Source organism: Globicephala melas, chromosome 2, assembly GCF_963455315.2.
Source record: "Globicephala melas chromosome 2, mGloMel1.2, whole genome shotgun sequence".
In the NCBI taxonomy this organism is placed as follows: domain Eukaryota; kingdom Metazoa; phylum Chordata; class Mammalia; order Artiodactyla; family Delphinidae; genus Globicephala; species Globicephala melas.
The window spans coordinates 75,722,586-75,746,994 of NC_083315.2; the positions used below are offsets into that span (position 1 = coordinate 75,722,586).

The 24,409-nt window shown below is 42.4% G+C and overlaps 1 protein-coding gene and 1 long non-coding RNA gene across 3 annotated transcripts in view; one reads left to right on the top strand and one right to left on the bottom strand.

The window, feature by feature from the left end:
- Positions 1-1,877: 1,877 nt before the first annotated feature.
- Positions 1,878-13,428, bottom strand: POLR2M (RNA polymerase II subunit M). The gene is made up of 4 exons (XM_030878814.2): positions 13,183-13,428; positions 10,809-11,456; positions 7,733-7,937; positions 1,878-5,984 (listed from the first exon to the last, which is right to left on the bottom strand). Exons 1-4 carry the CDS (start codon positions 13,293-13,295, stop codon positions 5,838-5,840), a joined length of 1,113 nt encoding a protein of 370 aa, XP_030734674.1. The 5' UTR covers positions 13,296-13,428; the 3' UTR covers positions 1,878-5,837.
- LOC115864787 (uncharacterized) overlaps positions 13,193-24,409 on the top strand; it is a 75,254-nt gene continuing 64,037 nt past the window's right edge. Inside the window, exon 1 of one of the 2 annotated variants that reach the window (XR_004044126.2) lies at positions 13,193-13,617. This is a non-coding gene — a long non-coding RNA (uncharacterized lncRNA). The remainder of the gene's footprint in view (positions 13,618-24,409) is intronic. The other variant, XR_009562986.2, reaches the window with a different exon arrangement.

Here is a 24,409-nt window from a genome sequence, read left to right on the forward strand (position 1 = left end):
TCCTTGTCTCGTTCCTGATCTTAGAGGAAATGCTTTCAGTGTTTCACCATTGAGAATGATGTTTGCTATGGGTTTGTCATATATGGCCTTTATTATGTTGAGGTAGGTTCCCTCTCTGCCCACTTTCTGGAGAGTTTTTATCATAAATGGGCGTTGAATTTTGTCAAAAGCTTTTTCTGCATCTATTGAGATGATCATATGGGGTTTTTTTGTTTGTTTGTTTTGCGGTACGCAGGCCTCTCACTGTTGTGGCCTCTCCCGTTGTGGAGCACAGGCTCCGGATGCGCAGGCTCAGCGGCCACGGTTCACGGGCCCAGCCGCTCTGCGGCATGTGGGATCTTACCAGACCGGGGCACAAACTCGTGTCCCCTGCATCGGCAGGCAGACTCTCAACCACTGTGCCACCAGGGAAGCCCAATCATATGGTTTTTATTCTTCACTTTGTTAATGTGGTGTATTGCATCGATTGATTTGCATATATTGAAGAATCCTTGCATCCCTGGGATAAATCCCACTTGATCATGGTGTATGATCCTTTTAATGTGTTGTTGGATTCTGTTTGTATTTTGTTGAGGATTTTTGCATCTGTATTCATCAGTGATATTGGTCTGTAATTTTCTTTTTTTGTAGTATCTTTGTCTGGTTTTGGTATCAGGGTGATGGTGGCCTCATAGAATGAGTTTGGGAGTGTTCCTTCCTCTGCAATTTTTTTGGAAGAGTTTGAGAAGGATGGGTGTTAGCGCTTCTCTAAATGTTTGATAGAATTCATCTGGGAAGCCATCTGGTCCTGGACTTTTATTTGTTGGAAGATTTTTAATCACAGTTTCAATTTCATTACTTGTGATTGGTCTGTTCATATTTTCTGTTTCTTCCTGGTTCAGTCTTGGAAGTTTATACCTAAGAATTTGTCCATTTCTTCAAGGTTGTCCATTTTATTGGCATTGGCATAGAGTTGCTTGTAGTAGTCTCTTAAGATGCTTTGTATTTCTGTGGTGTCTGTTGTAACTTCTCCTTTTTCATTTCTAATTTTATTGATTTGAGTCCTCTCCCTCTTTTTGTTGATCAGTCTAGCTAATGGTTTATCAACTTTATCTTCTCAAAGAACCAGCTTTTAGTTTTATTGATCTTTGTTATTGTTTTCTTTGTTTCTATTTCATTTATTTCTGCTCTGATCTTTATGATTTTTTTCCTTCTGCCAACTCTGGATTTTGTTTGTTCTTCTTTCTCTACTTCCTTTAGGTGTAAGGTTAGATTGTTTACTTGAGATTTTTCTTGTTTTTTGAGGTAGGCTTGTATAGCTATAAACTTGCCTCTTAGAACTGCTTTTGCTGCATCCCATAGGTTTTGGATCATCGTGTTTTCATTGTCTTTTGTCTCTAGGTATTTTTTGATTTCCTCTTTGATTTCTTCAGTGATCTCTTGGTTATTTAGTAATGTATTGTTTAGCCTCCATGTGTTTGTGTTTTTTATGTTCTTCTCCCTGTATTTCATTTCTAATCTCATAGCGTTGTGGCCAGAAAAGATGCTTGATATGATTTCAACTTTCTTAAATTTACTGAGGCTTTATTTGTGACCCAAGATGTGATCTATCCTGGAGAATGTTCCATGAGCACTTGAGAAGAAAGTGTAATCTGCTGATTTTGGATGGAATGTCCTATAAATATCAATTAAATTTATCTGGTCTATTGTGTCATTTAAAGCTCTGTTTCCTTATTTATTTTCATTTTGGATTATCTGTCCATTGGTGTAAGTGAGGTGTTAAAGTCCCTCACTATTATTGTGTTACTGTCGATTTCCTCTTTTATGGCTGTTAGCATTTGCCTTATGTATTGAGGTGCTCTTATGGTGGATGTATATATATTTATAACTGTTATATCTTCTTCTTGGATTGATCCCTTGATCATTATGTAGTGTCCTTCCTTGTCTCTTGTACCATTTTTTATTGTAAAGTCTATTTTATCTGATATGAGTATAGCTACTCCAGTTTTCTTTTGATTTCCATTTGCATGGAATATCTTTTTCCATCCCCTCACTTTGAGTCTGTATGTGTCCCTAGGTCTGAAGTGGGTCTCTTATAGACAGCATATAGATGGGTCTTGTTTTTATATCCATTCAGCAAGCCTGTGTCTTTTGTTTTGAGCATTTAATCCATTCACGTTTAGGGTAATTATCAATATGTGTGTTCCTATGACCATTTTCTTAATTGTTTGGGGTTTGTTTTTGTAGATCCTTTTCTTCTCTTGTGTTCCCCACTTAGAGAAGTTCCTTTAGCATTTGTTGTAGAGCTGGTTTGGTGGTGCTGAATTCTCTTAGCTTTTGCTTGTCTGTAAAGCTTTTGATTTCTCCATCGAATCTGAATGAGGTCCTTGCCAGGTAGAGTAATCTTGGTTGTAGGTTCTTCCCTTTCATCACTTTAAATACCACAGGCCACTCCCTTCTGGCTTGTAGAGTTTCTGCTGAGAAATCAGCTGTTAACCTTATGGGAGTTCCCTTGTATGTTATTTGTCGTTTTTTCCCTTGCTGCTTTCAATAATTTTTGTCTTTAATTTTTGCCAATTTGATAACTATGTGTCTTGGCATGTTTCTCCTTGGGTTTATCCTGCCTGGGACTCTCTGCGCTTCCTGGACTTGGGTGGCTATTTCCTTTCCCATGTTAGGGAAGTTTTCGACTATAATCTCTTCAGATATTTTCTCAGGTCCTTCCTCTCTCTCTTCTCCTTCTGGGACCCCTATAATGTGAACGTTGTTGCATTTAATGTTGTCCCAGAGGTCTCTTAGGCTGTCTTCATTTCTTTTCATTCTTTTTTCTTTATTCTGTTCTGTGGCAGTGAATTCCACTATTCTGTCTTCCAGGTCACTTATCCGTTCTAATGCCTCAGTTATTCTGCTATTGATTCCTTCTAGTGTAGTTTTCATTTCAGTTATTGTATTGTTCATCTCTGTTTGTTTGTTCTTTAATTCTTCTAGGTCTTTGTTAAACATTTCTTGCATCTTCTCAATCTTTGCCTCCATTCTTTTTCCAAGGTCCTGGATCATCTTCACTATCATTATTTTGAATTCTTTTTCTGGAAGGTTGCCTATCTCCACTTCATTTAGTTGTTTTTCTGGGGTTTTATCTTGTTCCTTCATCTGGTACATAGCCCTCTGCCTTTTCATCTTGTCTATCTTTCTGTGAATGTGGTTTTTGTCCACAGGCTGCAGGATTGTAGTTCTTCTTGTTTCTGCTGTCTGCCCTCTGGTGGATGAGGCTATCTAAGAGGCTTGTGCAAGCTTCCTGATGGGAGGGACTGGTGGTAGATAGAGCTGGGTGTTGCTCTGGTGGGCAGAGCTCAGTAAAATTTTAATCTGCTTGTCTGCTGATGGGTGGGGCTGGGTTCCCTCCCTGTTGGTTGTTTGGCCTGAGGCACCCCAACACTGGAGCCTACCTGGGCTCTTTGGTGGGGCTAATGACAGACTCTCGGAGGGCTCACGCCAAGTACTTCCCAGAACTTCTGCTGCCAGTGTCCTTGTCCCCACAGTGAGCCACAGTGCCGCCACCCCTGCCTCTGCAGGAGACCCTCCAACACTAGCAGGTAGGTCTGGTTCAGTCTCCTCTGGGGTCATTGCTCCTTCCTCTGGGTCCCGATGTGCACACTACTTTGTGAGTGCCCTCCAAGAGTGGATTCTCTGTTACCCCAGTCCTGTCGAAGTCCTGCAGTCAATTCCCACTAGGCTTCAAAGTCTGATTCTCTAGGAATTCCTCCCCCCGTTGCCAGACCCCCATGTTGGGAAGGCTGATGTGGGGCTCAGAACCTTCACTCCAGTGGGTGGACTTCTGTGGTATAAGTGTTCTCCAGTCTGTGAGTCAACCACCCAGCAGTTATGGGATTTGATTTTACTGTGATTGTGCCCCTCCTACCATCTCATTGTGGCTTCTCCTTTGTCTTTGGATGTGGGGTATCTTTTTTGGTGAGTTCCAGTGTCTTCCTGTCGATGATTGTCCAGCAGCTAGTTGTGATTTTGGTGTTCTTGCAAGAGGGAGTGAGAGCACATCCTTCTACTCCGCCATCTTGGTTCCTCTCCAGTCAGTTTGTTGATATCATTTTGTCTTCTGGGGGTCATTCTCAGGGTAAACATTCATTGGTGAAGAGCATTGGCTTTGGAGTTGGATGATTGCTTGAGTTTGAGGCCTGATTCCTTCCCTTGCTAGATATGGAAACCTACTACTATTCCTCAGTTTTCCTCACTTACCAACAAGTTGATTTTAAAAGTTATAGTACACCCATAAAATGGAATATCCTGCAGCTATCTAAAATGCAAAATATTTAGTATGTGAAAATGTTTACAGTGTATAGAGCAGACTGTTAACCAGTGTATGATTGTATTATTGAAAATAGAATTGTATAGCTATGCATAGAAAGGTATGTACACGTACCCAAATGTTAACAGAGGCCCCCTCTCAGTGGTAGGACTACAGGGGGACTGTGTGTATGTGCATGTGATCCCTCCCATGATCCAGCTTTCCAGAAATAACATGTATTCATTCTATAAAGAAGGAGCATCAAATAACTTTAGGATGTGAAATCATTTACAATTAGTTTTAAAAACTAAAAATAATGGAATTGTTTGCTCAGCGTATTTCTACTTGCTTTTTGTTGGGAGGAGGGCAAAAGGGAGATGGAAAACAGTAGCCATTCCTGGAAGGACATGACATAGAACTGAGCCCTTCCTATCACATGTACATCTGCCTAAATGTATTCTTGATCAAATTTCATAAACAAAGTCTCCTTTAAAGTTAAGTTACATTTAATTAAGCACCAGTAAAACATCACTATTAGCATTTTGAAGTTGCTCTAATTAATATTTTATTCTTTCAACAGTGTTTAAAGGCGCCAACATATTAGACAAAGAAAACTTTGATAACGTGTTAATTTCTCTGGAGACAACCATCGTCCTTTAAAATTGCATATATATGAGATTGAGGTTTCTGCAGTGTACATAACCCTCATCGGGGGGGGGGCGGAAAAGCAACATATTGATAACAAACCAATGGTAGCTTTAAAAAAATTTTTGGTTTTCTTATCAAACTGAACCTATCATCTGTTAGAACAATGAAGTCAAGTCAGGCCAGGCCTATGAACAGCTACTCCCTTCACGTACATCAGTCATCTTAGACTCTTCCTGTTCCTCATGTTACTCCAGACAAATCTGGTCACCTAGAAAGACCATCCACCCTCCAGCGTCAACTAAAAGTACCCCTTATTCCTAACCAGAAGAAAGAAAACATTTTTCCTAAGGGAAAACAGAAGGAAACAAACGTTTTAAGCATTTTCTATGAGTGTCTTCCTTGGTATTTCACATCCAATCCTGTAACAGCCCCATGCAACATGCACAAAATTCTCTAGATTGCTCCCTTCATTACTCAAAAAAGGAGAGAACTATATTTTTGTAATTCATTTTAGGTGATGCCTGGGACAACTAAATAATTCACTGAAAGACATGTAATAAATGCTATTTGGTAGAGGTAAGTATAAAGAAAAAAGCAGTTAATCACCTGCTTTCATTTGGCTTAGAGAAAAAAATGTGCTCTACTATATGCTAAAATATCAGACCAACACACGACATACTGCAAAAGTTTAATATAATGTGATTAAACACAATATTCAAATAATAAACTCTTCAAGCACATGAAAGTTAACTTCTGAAAGTGGGCTATTTTTATAGCTTCCTTGTTGTAGCTTGACAAAACTTTCTCTCAACCATGTCTGACACTGATCTTGATACTTGTTAGAAAGTTTGATGTAAGATAATGAGATCTCAACAGGCAGAGATTTAGGAGAAGATCCAAATGCCCATCTTCAGAATTCGTCATTGGAGGACTGATCATCGCCTTCATCCCTTACTTCTTGGTACTTCCTCAAAGACTCCCCTTCTGGATTATAGCTCTGCATTTTAATATTCAGTCTTTCAGCTAATTTTTGTGCTGCGAGCTTGGCTTGCATCTCCTTTAAAACAAAAAATGAAGCAAAAATTATACACTCACACCTTTTCCCTACAATTTTTCAATGGGAAGTCATTGGAACACAACCGGAAATAAAGGGGCATTCCAGCCCAGTCAGTGTTCTCTACCGCACTCTGTGTCTACCACAGACACTACATGGCAGGGCTGGGGAGAGCTACTACTAGCCTGCTATAGTGGTGATGACAGACTTCCACTGATAAACCATGTGCACTGAAATATCCACCTCTACATGAGAAACTGAGGAATCAGCTTAGCACTACGACAGTTATAAACATGAAAACATTTTCAAATATGTGGGCACGTGCATGTGTATATACAACCCTGAAGAACAATCTGAGCTATCAAATGTCAAAAATCACTAATGCTGTACTGATCCTCCAACTGGAAGAATCTTCTTTCCTAGATTAAATCATGGCTTCCAGGCTTGAGAGTTACATTTCGATGCCACAGTGAAAATCAAAGAATACTAAAAACTGATTATCCCTCTCCAAATTAACTCCATGAAAAGTACTATGCAGTAAAAAGTCTAAGTAAGTCTTAGACATTGGCAGTGTGCTTCTATACATGCAAAGACACCATCACTGACTGATGGCAGGTGGCAATGCTCATTCCTACTCTGGCTCTTCACTTTTCTCAGACTGCCCCCCAAACCACTGGAACTTGTTTATGTCCCTCCCCTAAGGCCACGGATAGCACAGGTAGGTGGGACTGAAGTGGAACTAGTACTACCAAGGAAACCAATTCCAAACTGAATGGTTTAATTCAACCTAAAAATAACTTCGGACAGGCATTTAGGATCAAATAGACAACTTAAAAAATAATTCCTCAATGCTGTTACAACCAGGCAATAACTTGAATGCACTGAGAGGAAGAAAACTGGCTTTTAAAAAGGAGTGCCTTGAAAATCCCAATCCATGCCAACGGAGCTTTTATGGAAAGCCAAGGCAGAATAACAACCTAATTTTGTAGTAAGTAACATATGGTACCCCATTAAAATCTACCTAAGCAAAACTAGGTTTGGCTGCTATTTTCCTGGAGGCTCTAATTATTACTATCTAAGTATATCAGACCCTTTCTTTCCTCCCAATGGTCCTCACACTTAATTTTCTCCCATCCCATTATTTTATACCCAGACTGTCAACATACATATTTAAAGTTCCATGCAGAACACACAGATCTTTGAAGAAAGTGCTATCCAAAATTAAGTGACCAAAAGTAGAAGATGCTTCAGTCTTTACAAGGGCCTGCAGGCCTGTGTATCCGACCCCAACTGTCTGTTCCTAACACACCACTACCTCCTCATCCCTCTCCTGCTCTCCCTGTATTGAAGGGGCTTGGAAACCGCACTTCCTTGATTCTCTTAGCAGGGTTCCAATTAGATTCCACCACTGACAAGCTCTCACATAGGTTTTTTAAGGTGGAAGACCAAGAAGAGATACTACTGCTACCTACAGCCTGGGCTTTCAGAGATGTGAAATTTTGCAGTAGTCTCCCCATATTTCCTGGAAAATACCACCTTGATGTCACAGGTAGCTGTTCCCTGCAGTTCCAGCAAACTTGAGACTCTGCAAGCTAGAGGCACACATCTGAGACCTGATGGGACACTAACCATGTCTCTAGCACCTAATCCCTTCTACTAAATCCCGCTCTCCCTGAACAACCTGGAGTAAATTCTGACTTACTCAGGCAGCGTCCAACATGCAGAAAAGAAACAAGTCATATCCTAAATACCTCATAACTCTGTTTCTGCTGTTTCTGAAGTGCCAGCGACTCTTCTGTGGAGAGCAGCTGTGTAGGCATGTGGTGGAGTGGCAGAAGCCGGGCTGCTGTGATGTCATCGAGATGCTTCCTGTCCCTGTGCCGTCTCTCTTCTGAGGAGACAGGAGACCCCCTCCTCTGACAAGGACTCAACGAATCACGTTGATGTGAAGGTAAGCTGAAGGAAGCAACACTTATGTTACACCACCAGACTACTTCCTTTTCATAGACACATATTTGCAACATTCATACACACAAATGTGGCCTTTAACCTTGGCAATTAATTCTTCTACAAAAGTAATAGTAAGCCCTTTACCACTATTTACATGTGTAAATAAAACTTTTTTTTAACATATTTACCTCAAAAACAGAAATATTTAAATTGGCACCTTTTTGGCAAGTAATTTGACAACGTGTGGCTCTAACAGATAATAGGTTTAGATAGACTCTTTGCCTTTCCCTTCTCTCTTCAGCTTATACTTGAGCTGAAGTCTGTTTTCATTTTCTTCATTCAAAAACATTTGCAGGGGCTTCCCTGGTGGCGCAGTGGTTGAGAGTCCGCCTGCCGATGCAGGAGACACGGGTTCGTGCCCCGGTCCGGGAAGATCCCACATGCTGTGGAGCGGCTGGGCCCGTGAGCCATGGCCGCTGAGCCTGCGCGTCCGGAGCCTGTGCTCCGCAACGGGAGAGGCCACAGCAGTGTGAGGCCCGCATAACGCAAAAGAAAAAAAACAAAAAAAAAAAACCCCAAATACATTTGCAAAGGGACTTACTGTCCAGCAGAGGGAAATAAACTTGTAAACAGTTTCAGTGTAGTATAATATCACAGGTGCCATAAAATAGGCCCACACATGGTACACTGGAACAAAAAGGCGGCAACGGCCAGTTGTAATAGGAGACAGGGTGGTTGTCAGAAGCACTTCAAAAGAGTGCAATTAGGGCTTCCCTGGTGGCGCAGTGCTTGAGAGTCCGCCTGCCAATGCAGGGGACACGGGTTCATGCCCCACTCCGGGAAGATCTCACATGCCGCGGAGCGGCTGGGCCCGTGAGCCATGGCCACTGAGCCTGCACGTCCAGAGCCTGTGCTCCGCACGGGAGAGGCCACAACAGTGAGAGGCCCGTGTACCGCAAAAAAAAAAAAAAAAAGTGTGCAATTTGAGGAGTCTCAGAATAATAAGAATTCGGCATGTAAATTATGGGATCCCTGATGGCATCCCAGCAGGGAGTGAGGAGTGACAGGGCTGCAGCACACAGGAAGCACTGGAAGTGGAGAAAATGGAAAAGGCAGCAAGATACAGCTGGCGGAGTAGGCTGGGTCCAGTACACAGAGAAGACTTCTATTCTATGTAACAGGTTCAGGTTTACATTTTACAAACTGCACTATGGCAGCAGTGGAGAGGATGGACTGGTAGCGTTAAAACTAGGCCAGGACAGACCACATCTATAGCCTAAGAGAGCAATGAGAGTCTTCACTTTGACAGGAGAAAGGATGAACATAACAATGATTAGAGTTGAAGGTCAAGGAAATATACTGTCAGGTTCCATGGCTAGCAGATACGGAAAGGAGGGAAAGAAAGAAGGTAGTGGCACTACTGACTTAGGGAATATGGGAGAAAGTAGTTTGGGAAGAAATGAGTTCTACTTTGTACCTGGTAAACCTAAGGTGCCACAGATCACCCCCACATGGTCGGGTTTCACAGTTACACAAATCTGAAGTTCTGGGAAGACTTGGACTAGAAGTAGATGATGGGCGGCCTCCAGCATCCAGAGGAGCATGTAGGAGGCCAAAGGAAGAGTAGAAAAGAAGCCAAAGGACACCCTTATCCCACCTCCCAACCTCCATTTGTCTACAGCCTGACTTACCAAGGCCCAGCCTGTTGATAACTGCACTTCTGTCTCTGTCTCTCATAAACTTCCCTTGGGAACCCTCCACTGATACTCCCTTACTCTCCTCCCACTTCCAGCTAAATGACCATAAAACAGAACCAGGATCAGTGTATTGTCTTCTCTGTTGTATATATTGACTAGATGATGCTTCTGGTCTTCTGCCTCCCTAGAAGTGAGGAAAGATACCTCACCACGCACAAGATGACCAAATAATCAATGATTACTTTTTATTCCTAACTAAAAATTAATGTAACATAATTCTGGTTTTCTATGCAGAAGAAATAGTTTTGAGGTTATAAAAATGAATGGTAAGATAGGACTAAACTTTAAAGTCTCTATAACAAAAAAATTGGTTTTAAGTATTTTTACCTATATAGGCTTTCAGTTTTTCAAAGAAAGGCAGTAGTGGTTAGACTTTGTATCTGATGTTACATTCTTATAAATCTACTCCCTGATTTGAATGTTATATTTGCATATAAATAAATAATACTCTTTGCAAAGAGCTTTTGTTTTTCTGAAGATTTCAGACACAAAACTATGACAAGGACCTTAGAAGCAGGGTTCATTTGCCCCTCCTGCCCAAATCTGTTTTCAGTTTTTTTAACCCCTTCTCAGCTCCCTTCCTCCTGAAATTATACAGTTTAACGTTCTTCCAAGTGTGTAAGCCGCGAGTCCTCATTTAGGTCGTAAACTCCATAAGGAGCAGAATCTTTACTCTTGTACGGCCACAGCATCTGCTGCTTACATATAGTGAGCACACAAATATTTTTTACTGAGAAAGGCTATCAGCTCCTGCAATTGTTTTCCCCTTAGCTTACAGGCTAGTCAAAGGGGGAACTACATACCAGAAAATGGTTCTGGAAAAAACTGTAATAAATTCTCTAACTCCATGTTTAATATGAGACATTGCTGAAGTCTCCTGAAATTTAACACTCCATCTGTCATTGAAGACCTTTTCAATTATTTGGCTAAAAAAACTAAAGCATTTTTCAACATGAATCCTCCACTCCAGCCAGGCTAGTTTCCCTGTTTCCACAATACCCTCATTCCCAAGTACAAGTAGTTCTCACACCAAGTCCACTGACCTTAAAGCATTCTCCCAGTTTTTTGAGTTTAACAGACATTATGCTCCTGTGACAAGCCTGCTTCTGATGGTACTTACACATTGGTTTTAAATTTATGCTGTAGGGGCATGGGGTTTTTGGCTCGCATTTCTAGCACTTCCATGTAATGAGGCTTCTTCTGCAGCCCACTGCAAAGGCCAGCCAAGTTCTCAGGACTCTGGTTTTCTTCTGAGTGGTGTTCAACGGGGTCTGCAATGGTGATCCTTTGTAATCTATCAATAAACAGGTCGTCCGAGCTGCTAGGATGATCCTCCACTTGACTTGAAGCACGATGCTGAGTGAGGGGCTCACTAGCTGCAGATGAGGAAGGCGTGGCAGTTCTGATGCTGGAAGCTGGGCGTTCGCTCACTGTGTGTTCAGCCTCAGGGGCCTCAGCATCGCCTCCGAGAGTCGGACGTGCCAGTCCCTGTTGTTGTGAGGTTGTCTGAGATGATGTGATGTTAGCTACAGAGGAACAGCCAGGAACTGGTGATGAAGTATCAAGTATCTGGTCAGAATTCCGGGCCTTATCTGTGTCCCCATCAACAACTGTAATCGCTTTTTGCCTCTCCTTACAGTCTACACTAATGGGATGAAAGAGTTCACTTCTTCCTCTAACTTCTTCACGTTCTGCAATGGCAGCTTTCAGTTTGGCGACGGAGTCTAAGATCTTTTTACCTTTGTCGGGCAATTTGCAAATGAATTTTCTGGCAAAAGGAAAAGAACAGGTATACATTAGAGACAGCCGTGTTTTTAAACTTGAGATATACAGACAAAAAAGCATTATTCTCAAAGGGAGAAGAATCAATCTTTAAGTCAAAAATCCAATTTCCAACTGCCCCAAAACAGGAATGAAATAAGAGAATCATTATCCAAATACCCCCCAAAAAGAAGGGGCTGCAGGAAGAATAGGGAATATGCCTCATTTGTCTCATCTAATTAGAATTTCTGCAGAAGTATTTTAAGCATGATACTAATAAAAGACATCCCCCAAATCATCAGTTTTTAAAAGTGTGATCTCCAAGACCTTCATGGGGAGGGGAGGTGGATGGACCTGCAAGATCAAAACTATTTTAATAATAACACTAAGATACTATTTGGCATTTTCACTCTCATTTTCTTACCATGAGTACAGGGGAGTTTGCCAGAGGCCACATGATATGGATGATATCATTGCTCTCATGGCTAATAGAATATGTGTGCTTGTGCATTCTTGTGTTTTAAGGATTCTCACTTGTAATTCCTAAGACAATGATAAATATGAGTAGATATGACACACAAGAGCTCTTCAGGATGCTGTCTTAAGAGTAAAAGGGGTCCTAAGACCAAAAGTTAACTCACCACTGTAGACTAAAATCCCATTCTCACCAAGTCAAAATAGTTGTAAGAAGCCCCCCAAGTGATCATTTGCCCCTTTTGCTAAGTGGCAGAAGTTCCTTTTCTGATTTCCTTTTCTTCAGCCATACAATAAAATGGGAAGGGAGGGTTAGATCTCAGGCCCCCTATTCTTTATGACACTACATTCATTCCCCCAATTCTAACTTAACATCCGTCTCCAGTTGCGATGCCCATGTTTTCCCAACCTTCTCTCTCTCTCTCTTGAGCCTCCTGACCACTTCTCCAGCTTTTAATCAGATATAATTAACTCTTCCATCAACTCAGCTCTGGTAAATCAATCTCAGACCTATTCCCCTCCCCCAACTTTCCTATTTTTATTAATGGTGTTCCATACAGGCTGGAAACTTCAGCCATCTCTGTCGACTACATATTCAAATTATCCTACACCTGATGAAGTTTTCCCAATCCCACAACTACCCTTCTAGTTCACTTTCTTACAACTCCCCTACTGGGAACCTCTCTGAAAATATCCTCCTACTCTCTTCTGCCTCTTATTCCTTCAAACTATCCTGCACCGACCTGCTAAAATCAGCTTCCTAAAAAATCATTTTCATTATACCGATCCTCTGCTAAAACCTATTAAGTCTACCAGCTGAATGGGAATCAAACTTTCTTTGCCTAATAAAACAACTCTTTTATCCCACTCTTCCCATTTCCTACAGTTCCTGTAAAAATAGGGATCTACAGATGAAATTGACTAGATGTTTGGGGCACTACTGGGGAGGAGGGAAGGAGAAAGGATTTGGGATACAGATCCCCCCCTTCGGAGAACCGACACAGGAGCTGGGTAAAACCAACGAGGAGCTGATGACGAGCTGAAACGCTAGGAAGCCATCCCCACAGGCGCCCCGCGCCTGGCTGGAAGCGGTCGGCTCTGCGATTGTAGGCCGGCCACTCGCCCGTGGGCCTGGAAGGGACCTGACTGAAGCAAGGTCACCTTCCAGGGACGGGATCGGGGTGGGGGCGGGGAGGGACGCCTCCCAGGGAGCTTGAACCCTAGGAGCCCGGCGGTGACTCGGCGGGACCCAAGCTTACACGTTGCGCAAAAGTCTCTCCTGGCGCTTCAACATTTCCCGCAGCTCCGACAAACTCCGCTGCCCCAAGTCCTCGGGAGCTTGGGGCTCGAAGCCGCGGGGCAGCGAGAACATTCTGCGGGGGCTGAGGCTGGCGAGGCGGCGGGCACTCGGCGTCCTCGGCAGCCCCTGCTGCTGGCGGCGGATCCGCGGCCGGCGGGGACTCCGGCGAACGAGCGGGAGTCGCCATTTTCCCGGAAGAACAGTCTTCTTCTAGCCGAATCGAGCTTTATTAAAACGCCGGAAACAAACACGGACAGGGAGGAGGGGTGGCCGGAGGGGGTGGGAAGGAACGGAAGTTGCCGAGTGACGTCAGACGCCGGCGAGGCGCGCTTTCGAGTCGCTTGTTCTTCCCCTGTGCATCCGCTCTCCGCCTGTTATGTTCAGAAAGTATTAGGTGAGTGCTCCGGGCCCTGCCCTTGAGGAGTTGACCGAGTCGGGGAGGGGGGCAGACATTAATCAAGTAACAGTCAAACAATAGAGTTATAAGATGGCAACAGGCACCAGGGAAGGTATCTCCGAGAAGTGAAATACATGTGGAAGCCTGAGTGATGATTTGGTTAGCAGTTGGTGAGGTTGGGGGATGTGCCGGGCACGGGAGGCCCTGGCCTTTGGCGTGGCCCTCCAAGTGCAAGGCTTAGTGAAGTCCTCAAATGTTAAAGTTGGAAGGACCCTTAGGGACCATGAGCGTTTCTTAATGGGGTTCTGTGGCTTTTGGAGCAGGACTTTTCTTCGTTTGCGGACTGCCTCAGGCATTGCAGGATACTTGGTGTCTGGCTTCTGCCCACTAGTTGCTTTGGCACTCCTCATAAGAATACAAAACGCACCCCTCCCCGACGCGCGCACACGCACACACACACGATTAAAACGCAACCCTCCCCGACACACACACAGGATTGCAAAGCCCCACAAGAGGTGATGGGGGTGGGAGATGCTGTACAAGCCAGTGGAGAACCTCTCTTTCACAGTTCCCTATTTTGCCTATAGAAAAACAAAGGCACAAAAACTGAAGTTTTCCCAGGGCACAAAACTATTAAGTGAGAACATCAGATTTTAGACACAAATGCCCAGGTGCTCCTTCTACCACACCAATTTGAAAATCTCCTTCTTCCAAATTGTGAGAAAGTTTTTTAGGCTGTTGAAGAAAGCAGTATAATAAGCATCACACCTGGCTCTTACCTTCTCTTTATAGTTCAGCAAGGAGAGCTGTGTCCCAAAGAAAATAGTGGGAAGCATGCTATAGTCATAATAGATATCCACTGGGAGGTTTGAAAGACCCTATAACCTCCAACACCAGTCTCCCCCTTCTTTGATATGGAAAATTTACATTTTCTCTGTCCTTTGTATGGTGATATAATAAACAAGCAATTCCCTCCCAGACAGAAGGCTAGATAAAATCTGAAGCGACTTGAGGGAGCACAGCTGAAGCCATTTCTGTATCCTTGCAATCTAGTCCATTCTGATCAGTTTAGTGTATCAAAATTCTCAACATAAACCCTGCTTTGAAGCCCAGAATTTCAGTAACCTGCTCCATCCCAAGCTAAATGAGAAGTACTTGAGTAAGGCCCTTGTCAGATAGCAGTCCCCTGACAAGCTCCGCCAAAGCCTTTCTTACCCTGTCCCTGGACTGCAGCTGAAGGCCTTTATTCCCCCATCTGATCCTGGGCCACAGGTGCCCTCAAAGGAAGGATGCTTTCTCTCAAGCCTCAGAATTTTGCCGCCAGCTGTTTTCGTTTTGTGGAAGGCTGTCCATTTTCCCCTAGCTCATTATAAATCTTAGCTCAAGTCTCACCTTCTCCCTGAACCTTCTTAGATTATTCCAACCCAGATTGCTCTCTGAGCATAACTGTAGTGCTTAGAACATATTATGCTTCTCCAGTTGTATTGTGCATGGTGATTTCTTTCCTAACAAACTTGTGAAGTCAGGGAATTCTGTCAAGGAGCTATATTTGTGCTTTTCTATCTCCCCTATTGCATATAGCAGGTACTAACTCATAGAATCTCCCTCTCAATTTTTCTCTCTGCGTTTCCCCCATATTCCCCTTCTTAATGAAATACCCTTCTATATATACAGATCTTAAGCTTTTAATATAAACGTTAACCATAATTACTGTGAAAATATTTTCAGTGGTACGGGACAGAATCTTTTACACAACATAACTTAGGACTTAAAGTTATAATACAAATCCGAATTCCTAACAACGGGTGCACCAACTGTCTAGTTCTCTAATCACTAACCAAGAGGCTTAGCAAGTGAAGAAATTTGTTCCAACTTTATTCTAGATGTTTCTGTGAAAGTGGTTTTTTTTGCTGAGATTAACATTCAAATCAGTGGACTTAGAGTAGTAAATCAGATCGCCTCCTATAATATGCATGGGACTCAGCTGATCAGCTGAAGCCCTTAAGAGAACAAAGATTGACCTCCCCCGAGCAAGAAGGAATTCTGCCAGCAGATAGCCTTCAGACTTGAACTGCAAGTTCCTGGGCCTCTAACCTGCTGGTCTGCCCTGCAGTGATAATTACCTGAGCCAGTTCCTTAAAATGAATCCCTCCCTCCCTCCCCCTCCCTCCCTCCCTCCCCCTCCCTCCCTCCCTCCCTCCCTCTCCCTCCCTCTCCCTCCCTCTCCCTCCCTCTCCCTCCCTCTCCCTCCCTCTCCCTCCCTCTCCCTCCCTCCCTCTCTGTTTCTCTCTGTCTCTGTCTCTCTGTCTCTCTGTCTCTCTCTCCCTCTCTCCCTCTCTCCCTCTCTCCCTCTCTCCCTCTCTCCCTCTCTCCCTCTCTCCCTCTCTCCCTCTCTCTCCCTCTCTCTTCCTCTCTCTTCCTCCCTCTCTCTCTCTCTCTCTGTCTCTCTCTGTCTCTCTGTCTCTCTCTCTCTGTCTCTCTCTGTCTCTCTCTCTCTCTCATAATGGCTGATAGAATTGTAAATACACAAAAACACACACACTATTGGATCTTTTACTCTGATGAACCCTGACTAATACAGAGCCCAATCTCATCAATGTTAGGAAAATCAAGGCTTGATTGATGACTGGCCTTCAGGGTGAGAGAGCTGACTGAGGAGAGGGAAGGCTCGCTTTTGCTCTGCCCTGGTACATGCTGAGCACATGGAGAAGAGATGAAAACCAAGGGTCATAAACAACTATGAAACAAATACTATTTTCGTGTGCGTGTGTGAGAATGTGGTTTTTCTTAAGCATCCGTGTGGAAATGGAACATGCTGAACTTTGAGTCAAGCCCATAGCAACCATAGCTAATGAAAAATTAATCAAGAGTGGTAAACCCAAGACTTAATTGAACGATGGCTGACACCTGTGTACCATTTACCAACCCTCCTCTTCCAGTCAGTCCCCCAAAGTGCTTTCTCCATGGACCAGTCTTGCCAGCTGCCTCATCTTTCTGTCCTTCAGCACAGAATTTCACAAATAACTGACAGGAGCCTGGCCAGTTCGGAACAGAAAGTAGGGGAAGGAACAGGCAATTGGGATTGGGTATGAGAAAAACAGTGAAAAAAAAAAAAGGAAAGAGAAAGGACTTGGTAGAGAGGGAGAGAAAAAAGTGGAAGGGGCAATAAGGGGAATCCATTTCTCTGCACAGATATCAGAAACAGAAAGCCTCATAGGAAGCTCTATGCTGAGGAATTCACAAATTTATTTCCCTTCCAGCTCTATACTTCTACAAAATGTCACATTTCCTCTCTTTGTATTTCTCTGTGATCCCACCGCAACAAAAGGTTTTCCTCAGGGACCCAAGGGTTTAGGCTGTAAAGTGCATGTACTCCGCATTAAAAGTAAATTCTTTTTTTTTTTACTTTCTGTGCTTTTTATCTTTTTAACTGAAAGATTTTTAAATTTTATTTAAAAAATATTTTATTTAAGTATAATTGCTTTACAATGTTGTGTTAGTTTCTGCTGTACAACGAAGTGAATCAGCTATATGTATACATATATCCCCTCCCTCTCAGACCTCCCTCCCCCCCCATCTCGGTCGTCACAGAACACTGAGCTGAGCTTCCTGTGCTTTATAGCATGCTCCCATTAGCTATCTGTTGTACACATGGTAGTGTATATATGTCAATCCTAATTACCCACTTCGTCCCACCCTCCCCTTCCCCCCCCACCGTGTGCACATGTCTGTTCTCTATGTCTGCATCTCTATTCGTGCCCTGCAAATATGTTCATCTGTACCATTTTTCTAGATTCCACATATATGCGTTAACATATGATATTTTTCTCTTTCTGGCTTACTTCATTCTGTGACAGACTCTAGGTTCATCCACAATCTCTACAAATGACCCAGTTTCTTTCCTTTTTATGGCTAATATTCCATTGTATATATGTACCACATCTTTTTTTTTTACATCTTTATTGGAGCATAATTGCTTTACAATTGTGTTAGTTTCTGCTTTATAACAAAGTGAATCAGTTATACATATGCATATGTTCCCATATCTTTTCCCTCTTGTGTCTCCCTCCCTCCAACCCTCCCTATCCCACCCCTCCAGGCGGTCACAAAGCACCGAGCTGATCTCCCTGTGCTATGCTGCTGCTTCCCACTAGCTATCTACGTTACGTTTGGTAGCGTGTATATATATGTCCATGCCTTTCTCTCGCTTTGTCACAGCTTACCCTTCCCCCTCCCCATATCCTCAAGTCCATTCTCTAGTAGGTCTGTGTCTTTATTCCTGTCTTACCCTAGGTTCTTCATGACATTTTTTTTCTTAAATTCCATATATATGTGTTAGCATACGGTATTTGTCTCTCTCTTTCTGACTTACTTCAGTCTGTATGACAGACTCTATGTCTATCCACCTCATAACAAATAGCTCAATTTCATTTCTTTTTATGGCTGAGTAATATTCCATTGTTTATATGTGTGCCACATCTTCTTTATCCATTCATCCGATGATGGACACTTAGGTTGTTTCCATCTCCGGGCTATTGTAACTAGAGCTGCAATGAACATTTTCGTACATGACTCTTTCTGAATTATGGTTTTCTCAGGGTATATGCCCAGTAGTGGGATTGCTGGGTCATATGGTAGTTCTATTTGTAGTTTTTTAAGGAACTTCCATACTGTTCTCCATAGTGGCTGTACCAATTCACATTCCCACCAGCAGTGCAAGAGTGTTCCCTTTTCTCCACACCCTCTCCAGCATTTATTGTTTCTAGATTTTTTGATGATGGCCATTCTAACCAGTGTGAGATGATATCTCATTGTAGTTTTGATTTGCATTTCTCTAATGATTAGTGATGTTGAGCATTCTTTCATGTGTTTGTTGGCCATCTGTATGTCTTCTTTGGAGAAATGTCTATTTAGGTCTTCTGCCCATTTTTGGATTGGGTTGGTTGTTTTTTTTTTATTGAGCTGCATGAGCTGCTTATAAATTTTAGAGATTAATTCTTTTTCAGTTGCTTCATTTGCAAATATTTTCTCCCATTCTGAGGGTTGTCTTTTGGTCTTGTTTTTGGTTTCCTTTGCTGTGCAAAAACTTTGAAGTTTCATTAGGTCCCATTTGTCTATTTTTGCTTTTATTTCCATTTCTCTAGGAGGTGGGTCAAAAAGGATCTTGCTGTGATTTATGTCATAGAATGTCCTGCCTATGTTTTCCTCTAAGAGTTTGATAGTTTCTGGCCTTACATTTAGGTCTTTAATCCATTTTGAGCTTATTTTTGTATATGGTGTTAGGGAGTGATCTAATCTCATACTTTTACATGTACCTGTCCAGTTTTCCCAGCACCACTTATTGAAGAAGCTGTCCTTTCTTCACTGTACATTCCTGCCTCCTTTATCAAAGATAAGGTGACCATATGTGCGTGGGTTTATCTCTGGACTTTCTATCCTGTTCCATTGATCTATCTTTCTGTTTTTGTGCCAGTACCATACTGTCTTGATTAGTATAGTCTGAAGTCAGGGAGCCTGATTCCTCCAGCTCCGTTTTTCGTTCTCAAGATTGCTTTGGCTATTCGGGGTCTTTTGTGTTTCCATACAAATTGTGAAATTTTTTTTATAGTTCTGTGAAAAATGCCAGTGGTAGTTTGATAGGGATTGCATTGAATCTGTAGATTGCTTTGGATAGTAGAGTCATTTTCACAATGTTGATTCTTCCAATCCAAGAACATGGTATATCTCTCCATCTATTTGTATTATCTTTAATTTCTTTCATCAGTGTCTTATAATTTTCTGCATACAGGTCTTTTGTCTCCTTAGGTAGGTTTAATCCTAGATATTTTATTCTTTTTGTTGCATTGGTAAATGGGAGTGTTTTCTTGATTTCACTTTCAGATATTTCATCATTAGTGTATAGGAATGCCAGAGATTTCTGTGCATTAATTTTGTATCCTGCTACTTTACCAAATTCATTGATTAGCTCTAGTAGTTTTCTGGTAGCATCTTTAGGATTCTCTATGTATAGTATCATGTCATCTGCAAACAGTGACAGCTTTACTTCTTCTTTTCCGATTTGGATTCCTTTTATTTCCTTTTTTTCTCTGATTGCTGTGGCTAAAACTTCCAAAACTATGTTGAATAAGAGTGGTGAGAGTGGGCAACCTTGTCTGGTTCCTGATCTTAGTGGAGATGCTTTCAGTTTTTCACCATTGAGGACGATGTTGGCTGTGGGTTGTCATATATGGCCTTTATTATGTTGAGGAAAGTTCCGTATATGCCTACTCTCTGCAGGGTTTTTGTCATAAATGGGTGTTGAATTTTGTCGAAAGCTTTCTCTGCATCTATTGAGATGATCGCATGGTTTTTCTCCTTCAATTTGTTAATATAGTGTATCACGTTGATTGATTTGCGTAAATTGAAGAATCCTTGCATTCCTGGAATAAACCCAACTTGATCATGGTGTATGATCCATTTAATGTGCTGTTGGATTCTGTTTGCTAGTATTTTGTTGAGGATTTTTGCATCTATGTTCATCAGTGATATTGGCATGTAGTTTTCTTTCTTTGTAACATCCTTGTCTGGTTTTGGTTTCAAGGTGATGGTGGCCTCGTAGAATGAGTTTGGGAGTGTTCCTCCCTCTGCTATATTATGGAAGAGTTTGGGAAGGAAAGCTGTTAGCTCTTCTCTAAATGTTTGAAAGAATTCGCCTGTGAAGCCATCTGGCCTTGGGCTTTTGTTTGTTGGAAGATTTTGAATCACAGTTTCAATTTCAGTGCTTGTGATTGGTCTGTTCTTATTTTCTATTTCTTCCTGATTCAGTCTTGGCAGGTTGTGCATTTCTAAGAATTTGTCCATTTCTTCCAGATTGTCCATTTTATTGGCATAGAGTTGCTTGTAGTAATTTGTCGTGATCTTCTGTATTTCTGCAATGTCAGTTGTTACTTCTCCTTTTTCATTTGTAATTCTATTGATTTGAGTCTTCTCCCTTGTTTTCTTGATGAGTCTGGCTAATGGTTTATCAATTTTGTTTATCTTCTCAAACAACCAGCTTTTAGTTTTATTGATCTTTGCTATTATTTCCTTCGTTTCTTTTTCATTTATTTTTAATCTGATTTTTATGATTTCTTTCCTTCTGCTAACTTTGGGTTTTTTTGGTTCTTCTTTCTCTAATTGCTTTAGGCGCAAGGTTAGGTTGTTTATTTGAGATGTTTCCGGTTTCTTAAGGTAGGATTGTATTGCTATAAACTGCCCTCTTACAGCTGCTTTTGCTGCATCCCATAGATTTTGGATCATCATGTCTCCATTGTCATTTGTTTCTAGGTATTTTTTAATTTCTTCTTTGATTTCTTCAGTGATCACTTCGTTATTAAGTAGTATATCGTTTAGCCTCCATGTGTTTGTATTTTTACAGATCTTTTTCTGTAATTGATATCTAGTCTCATAGCGTTGTTGTCGGAAAAGATACTTGATACAATTTCAATTTTCTTAAATTTACCAAGGCTTGATTTGTGACCCAAGATATGATCTATCCTGCAGAATGTTCCATGAGCACTAGAGAAAAATGTGTATTCTGTTGTTTTTGGATGGAATGTCCTATTAATATCAATTAAGTCCATCTTGTTTAATGTATCATTTAAAACTTGTGTTTCCTTATTTATTTTCATTTTGGATGATCTGTCCGTTGGTGAAAGTGGGGTGTTAAAGTCCCCTACTATGAATGTGTTACTGTCAATTTCCCCTTTTATGGCTGTTAGTATTTGCCTTATGTATTGAGGTGCTCCAATGTTGGGTGCATAAATATTTACAATTGTTATATCTTCTTGGATCAATCCCTTGATCATTATGTAGTGTCCTTCTTTGTCTCTTCTAATAGTCTTTATTTTAAAGTCTATTTTGTCTGATATGAGAATTGCTAGTCCGGCTTTCTTTTGGTTTCCATTTGCATGAAATAACTTTTTCCATCCCATTACTTTCAGTCTGTATTGTCTCTAGGTCTGAAGTGGGTCTCTTGTAGACAGCATATATATGGGTCTTGTTTTTGTATCCATTCAGCCAATCTGTGTGTTTTGGTGGGAGCATTCAGTCCATTTACATTTAAGGTAATTATCAATATGTATGTTCCTATTCCCATTTTCTTAATTGTTTTGGGTTCGTTATTGTAGGTCCTTTACTTCTCTTGTGTTTCTTGCCTAGAGAAGTTCCTTTAGCAGTTGTTGTAGAGCTGGTTTGGTGGTGCTGAACTCTCTCAGCTTTTGCTTGTTTGTAAAGGTTTTAATTTCTCCATCAAATCTGAATGAGATCCGTGCTGGGTAGAGTAATCTTGGCTGCAGGTTTTTCTTCTTCATCACTTTAAATATGTCCTGCCAGTCCCTTCTGGCTTGCTGAGTTTCTGCTGAAAGATCAGCTGTTAACCTTATGGGGATTCTCTTGTGTGTTTTGTTGTTTTTCCCTTGCTGCTTTTAATATGTTTTCTTTGTATTTAATTTTTGACAGTTTGATTAATATGTGTCTTGGCGTATTTCTCCTTGGATTTATCCTGTATGGGACTCTCTGTGCTTCCTGGACTTCATCAACTATTTCCTTTCCCATATTAGGGAAGTTTTCAACTATAATCTCTTCAAATATTTTCTCAGTCCCTTTCTTTTTCTCTTCTTCTTCTGGAAACCCTATAATTCGAATGTTGGTGCATTTGATGTTGTCCCAGAGGTCTCTGAGACTGTCCTCAGTTCTTTTCATTCTTTATTCTGCTCTGCAGTAGTTATTTCCACTATTTTATCTTCCAGGTCACTTATCCGTTCTTCTGCCTCAGTTATTCTGCTATTGATCACATCTAGAGTATTTTTAATTTCATTTATTGTGTTGTTCATCGTTGTTTGTTTCATCTTTAGTTCTCTAGGTCCTTGTTAAATGTTTCTTGCATTTTGTGTATTCTATTTCCAAATTTTGGATCATCTTTACTATCATTATTCTGAATTCTTTTTCAGGTAGACTGCCTATTTCCTCTTCATTTGTTAGGTCCGGTGGGTTTTTATCTTGCTCCTTCATCTGCTGTGTGTTTATCTGTCTTCTCATTTTGCTTATCTTACTGTGTTTGGGGTCTCCTTTTTGCAGGCTGCAGGTTCATTGTTCCCATTGTTTTTGGTGTCTGTCCCCAGTGGCTAAGGTTTGTTCAGTGGGTTGTGTAGGCTTCCTTGTGGAGGGGACTAGTGCCTGTGTTCTGGTAGATGAGGCTGGATCTTGTCTTTCTGGTGGGCAGGTCCACGTCTGGTGGTGTGTTTTGGGGTGTCTGTGGACTTATTATGATTTTAGGCAGCCTGTTTGCTAATGGGTGGGGTTGTGTTCCTGTCTTGCTAGTTGTTTGGCATAGGATGTTCAGCATTGTAGCTTGCTGGTCGTTGAGTGAAGCTGGGTGCTGGTGTTGAGATGGAGATCTCTGGGAGATTTTCGCCGTTTGATATTATGTGGAGCTGGGAGGTCTCTTGTGGACCAGTGTCCTGAAGTTGGCTCTCCCACCTCAGAGGCACAGCACTGACTCCTGGCTGCAGCATCAAGAGCCTTTCATCCACACAGAAAAAAAGGAAAAGGGGAAAAAATCATAAATCTTGCTCTCAAAGTCCACCTCCTTAATTTGGGATGATTCGTTGTCTGTTCATGTATTCCACAGATGCAGGGTACATGAAACTGATTGTGGAGCTTTAATCTGCTTCTGAGGCTGCTGGGAGAGATTTCCCTTTGTCTTCTTTGTTCTCACAGCTCTCAGGTGCTCAGCTTTGGATTTGGCCCCGCCTCTGCGTGTAGGTCGCCGGAGGGCGTCTGTTCTTTGCTCAGACACGACGGGGTTAAAGGAGCTGCTTATTCGGGGGCTCTGGCTCACTCAGGCTGGGGGAGAGGGAGGGGCACGGAGTGCAGGGCGAGTCTGCGGCGGCAGAGGCCGGCGTGACGTTGCACCAGCCTGAGGCGCGCCGTGCGTTCTCCCGGGGGAGTTGTCCCTGGATCCCGGGACCCTGGCAGTGGCGGGCTGCACAGGCTCCCCGGAAGGGGGGCATGGATAGTGACCTGTGCTTGCACACAGGCCCCTTGGTGGAGGCAGCAGCAGCCTTAGTGTCTCATGCCTGTCTCTGGGGTCCGCGCTTTTAGCCGCAGCTCGCGCCCGTCTCTGGAGCTCCTTTTAAGAAGCGTTCTTAATCCCCTCTCCTCGCGCACCAGGAAACAAAGAGGGAAGAAAAAGTCTCTTGCCTCTTTGGCAGGTCCAGACTTTTCCCCGGACTCCCTCCCGGCCAGCCGTGGCACACTAACCCCCTGCAGGCTGTGTTCACGCCGCCAACCCCAGTCCTCTCCTTGCGCTCCGACTGAAGCCTGAGCCTCAACTCCCAGCCCCGCCAGCCCCGGTGGGGGAGCAGAGAAGCCTCTCGGGCTGGTGAGTGCCAGTTGGCACCGATCCTCTGTACCACATCTTCTTTATCCATTCATCTGTCGTTGGACATTCAGGTTATTTTCATGACCTGGCTATTGTAAATAGTGCTGCAGTGAACATTGGGGTACATGTGTCCTTTTGAATTATGGTTTTCTCAGGGTATATGCCCAATAGTGGGATTGCTGGGTCGTATGGTAGTTCTATTTTTAGTTTTTAAGGAACCTCCACACTGTTCTCCATAGTGGCTGTATCAATCTACATTCCCACCAACAGTGCAGGAGGGTTCGCTTTTCTCCACACCCTCTCCAGCATTTATTGTTTGTAGACTTTTTGATGATGGCCATTCTGACTGGTGTGAGGTGATACCTCAGTGTAGTTTTGATTTGTATT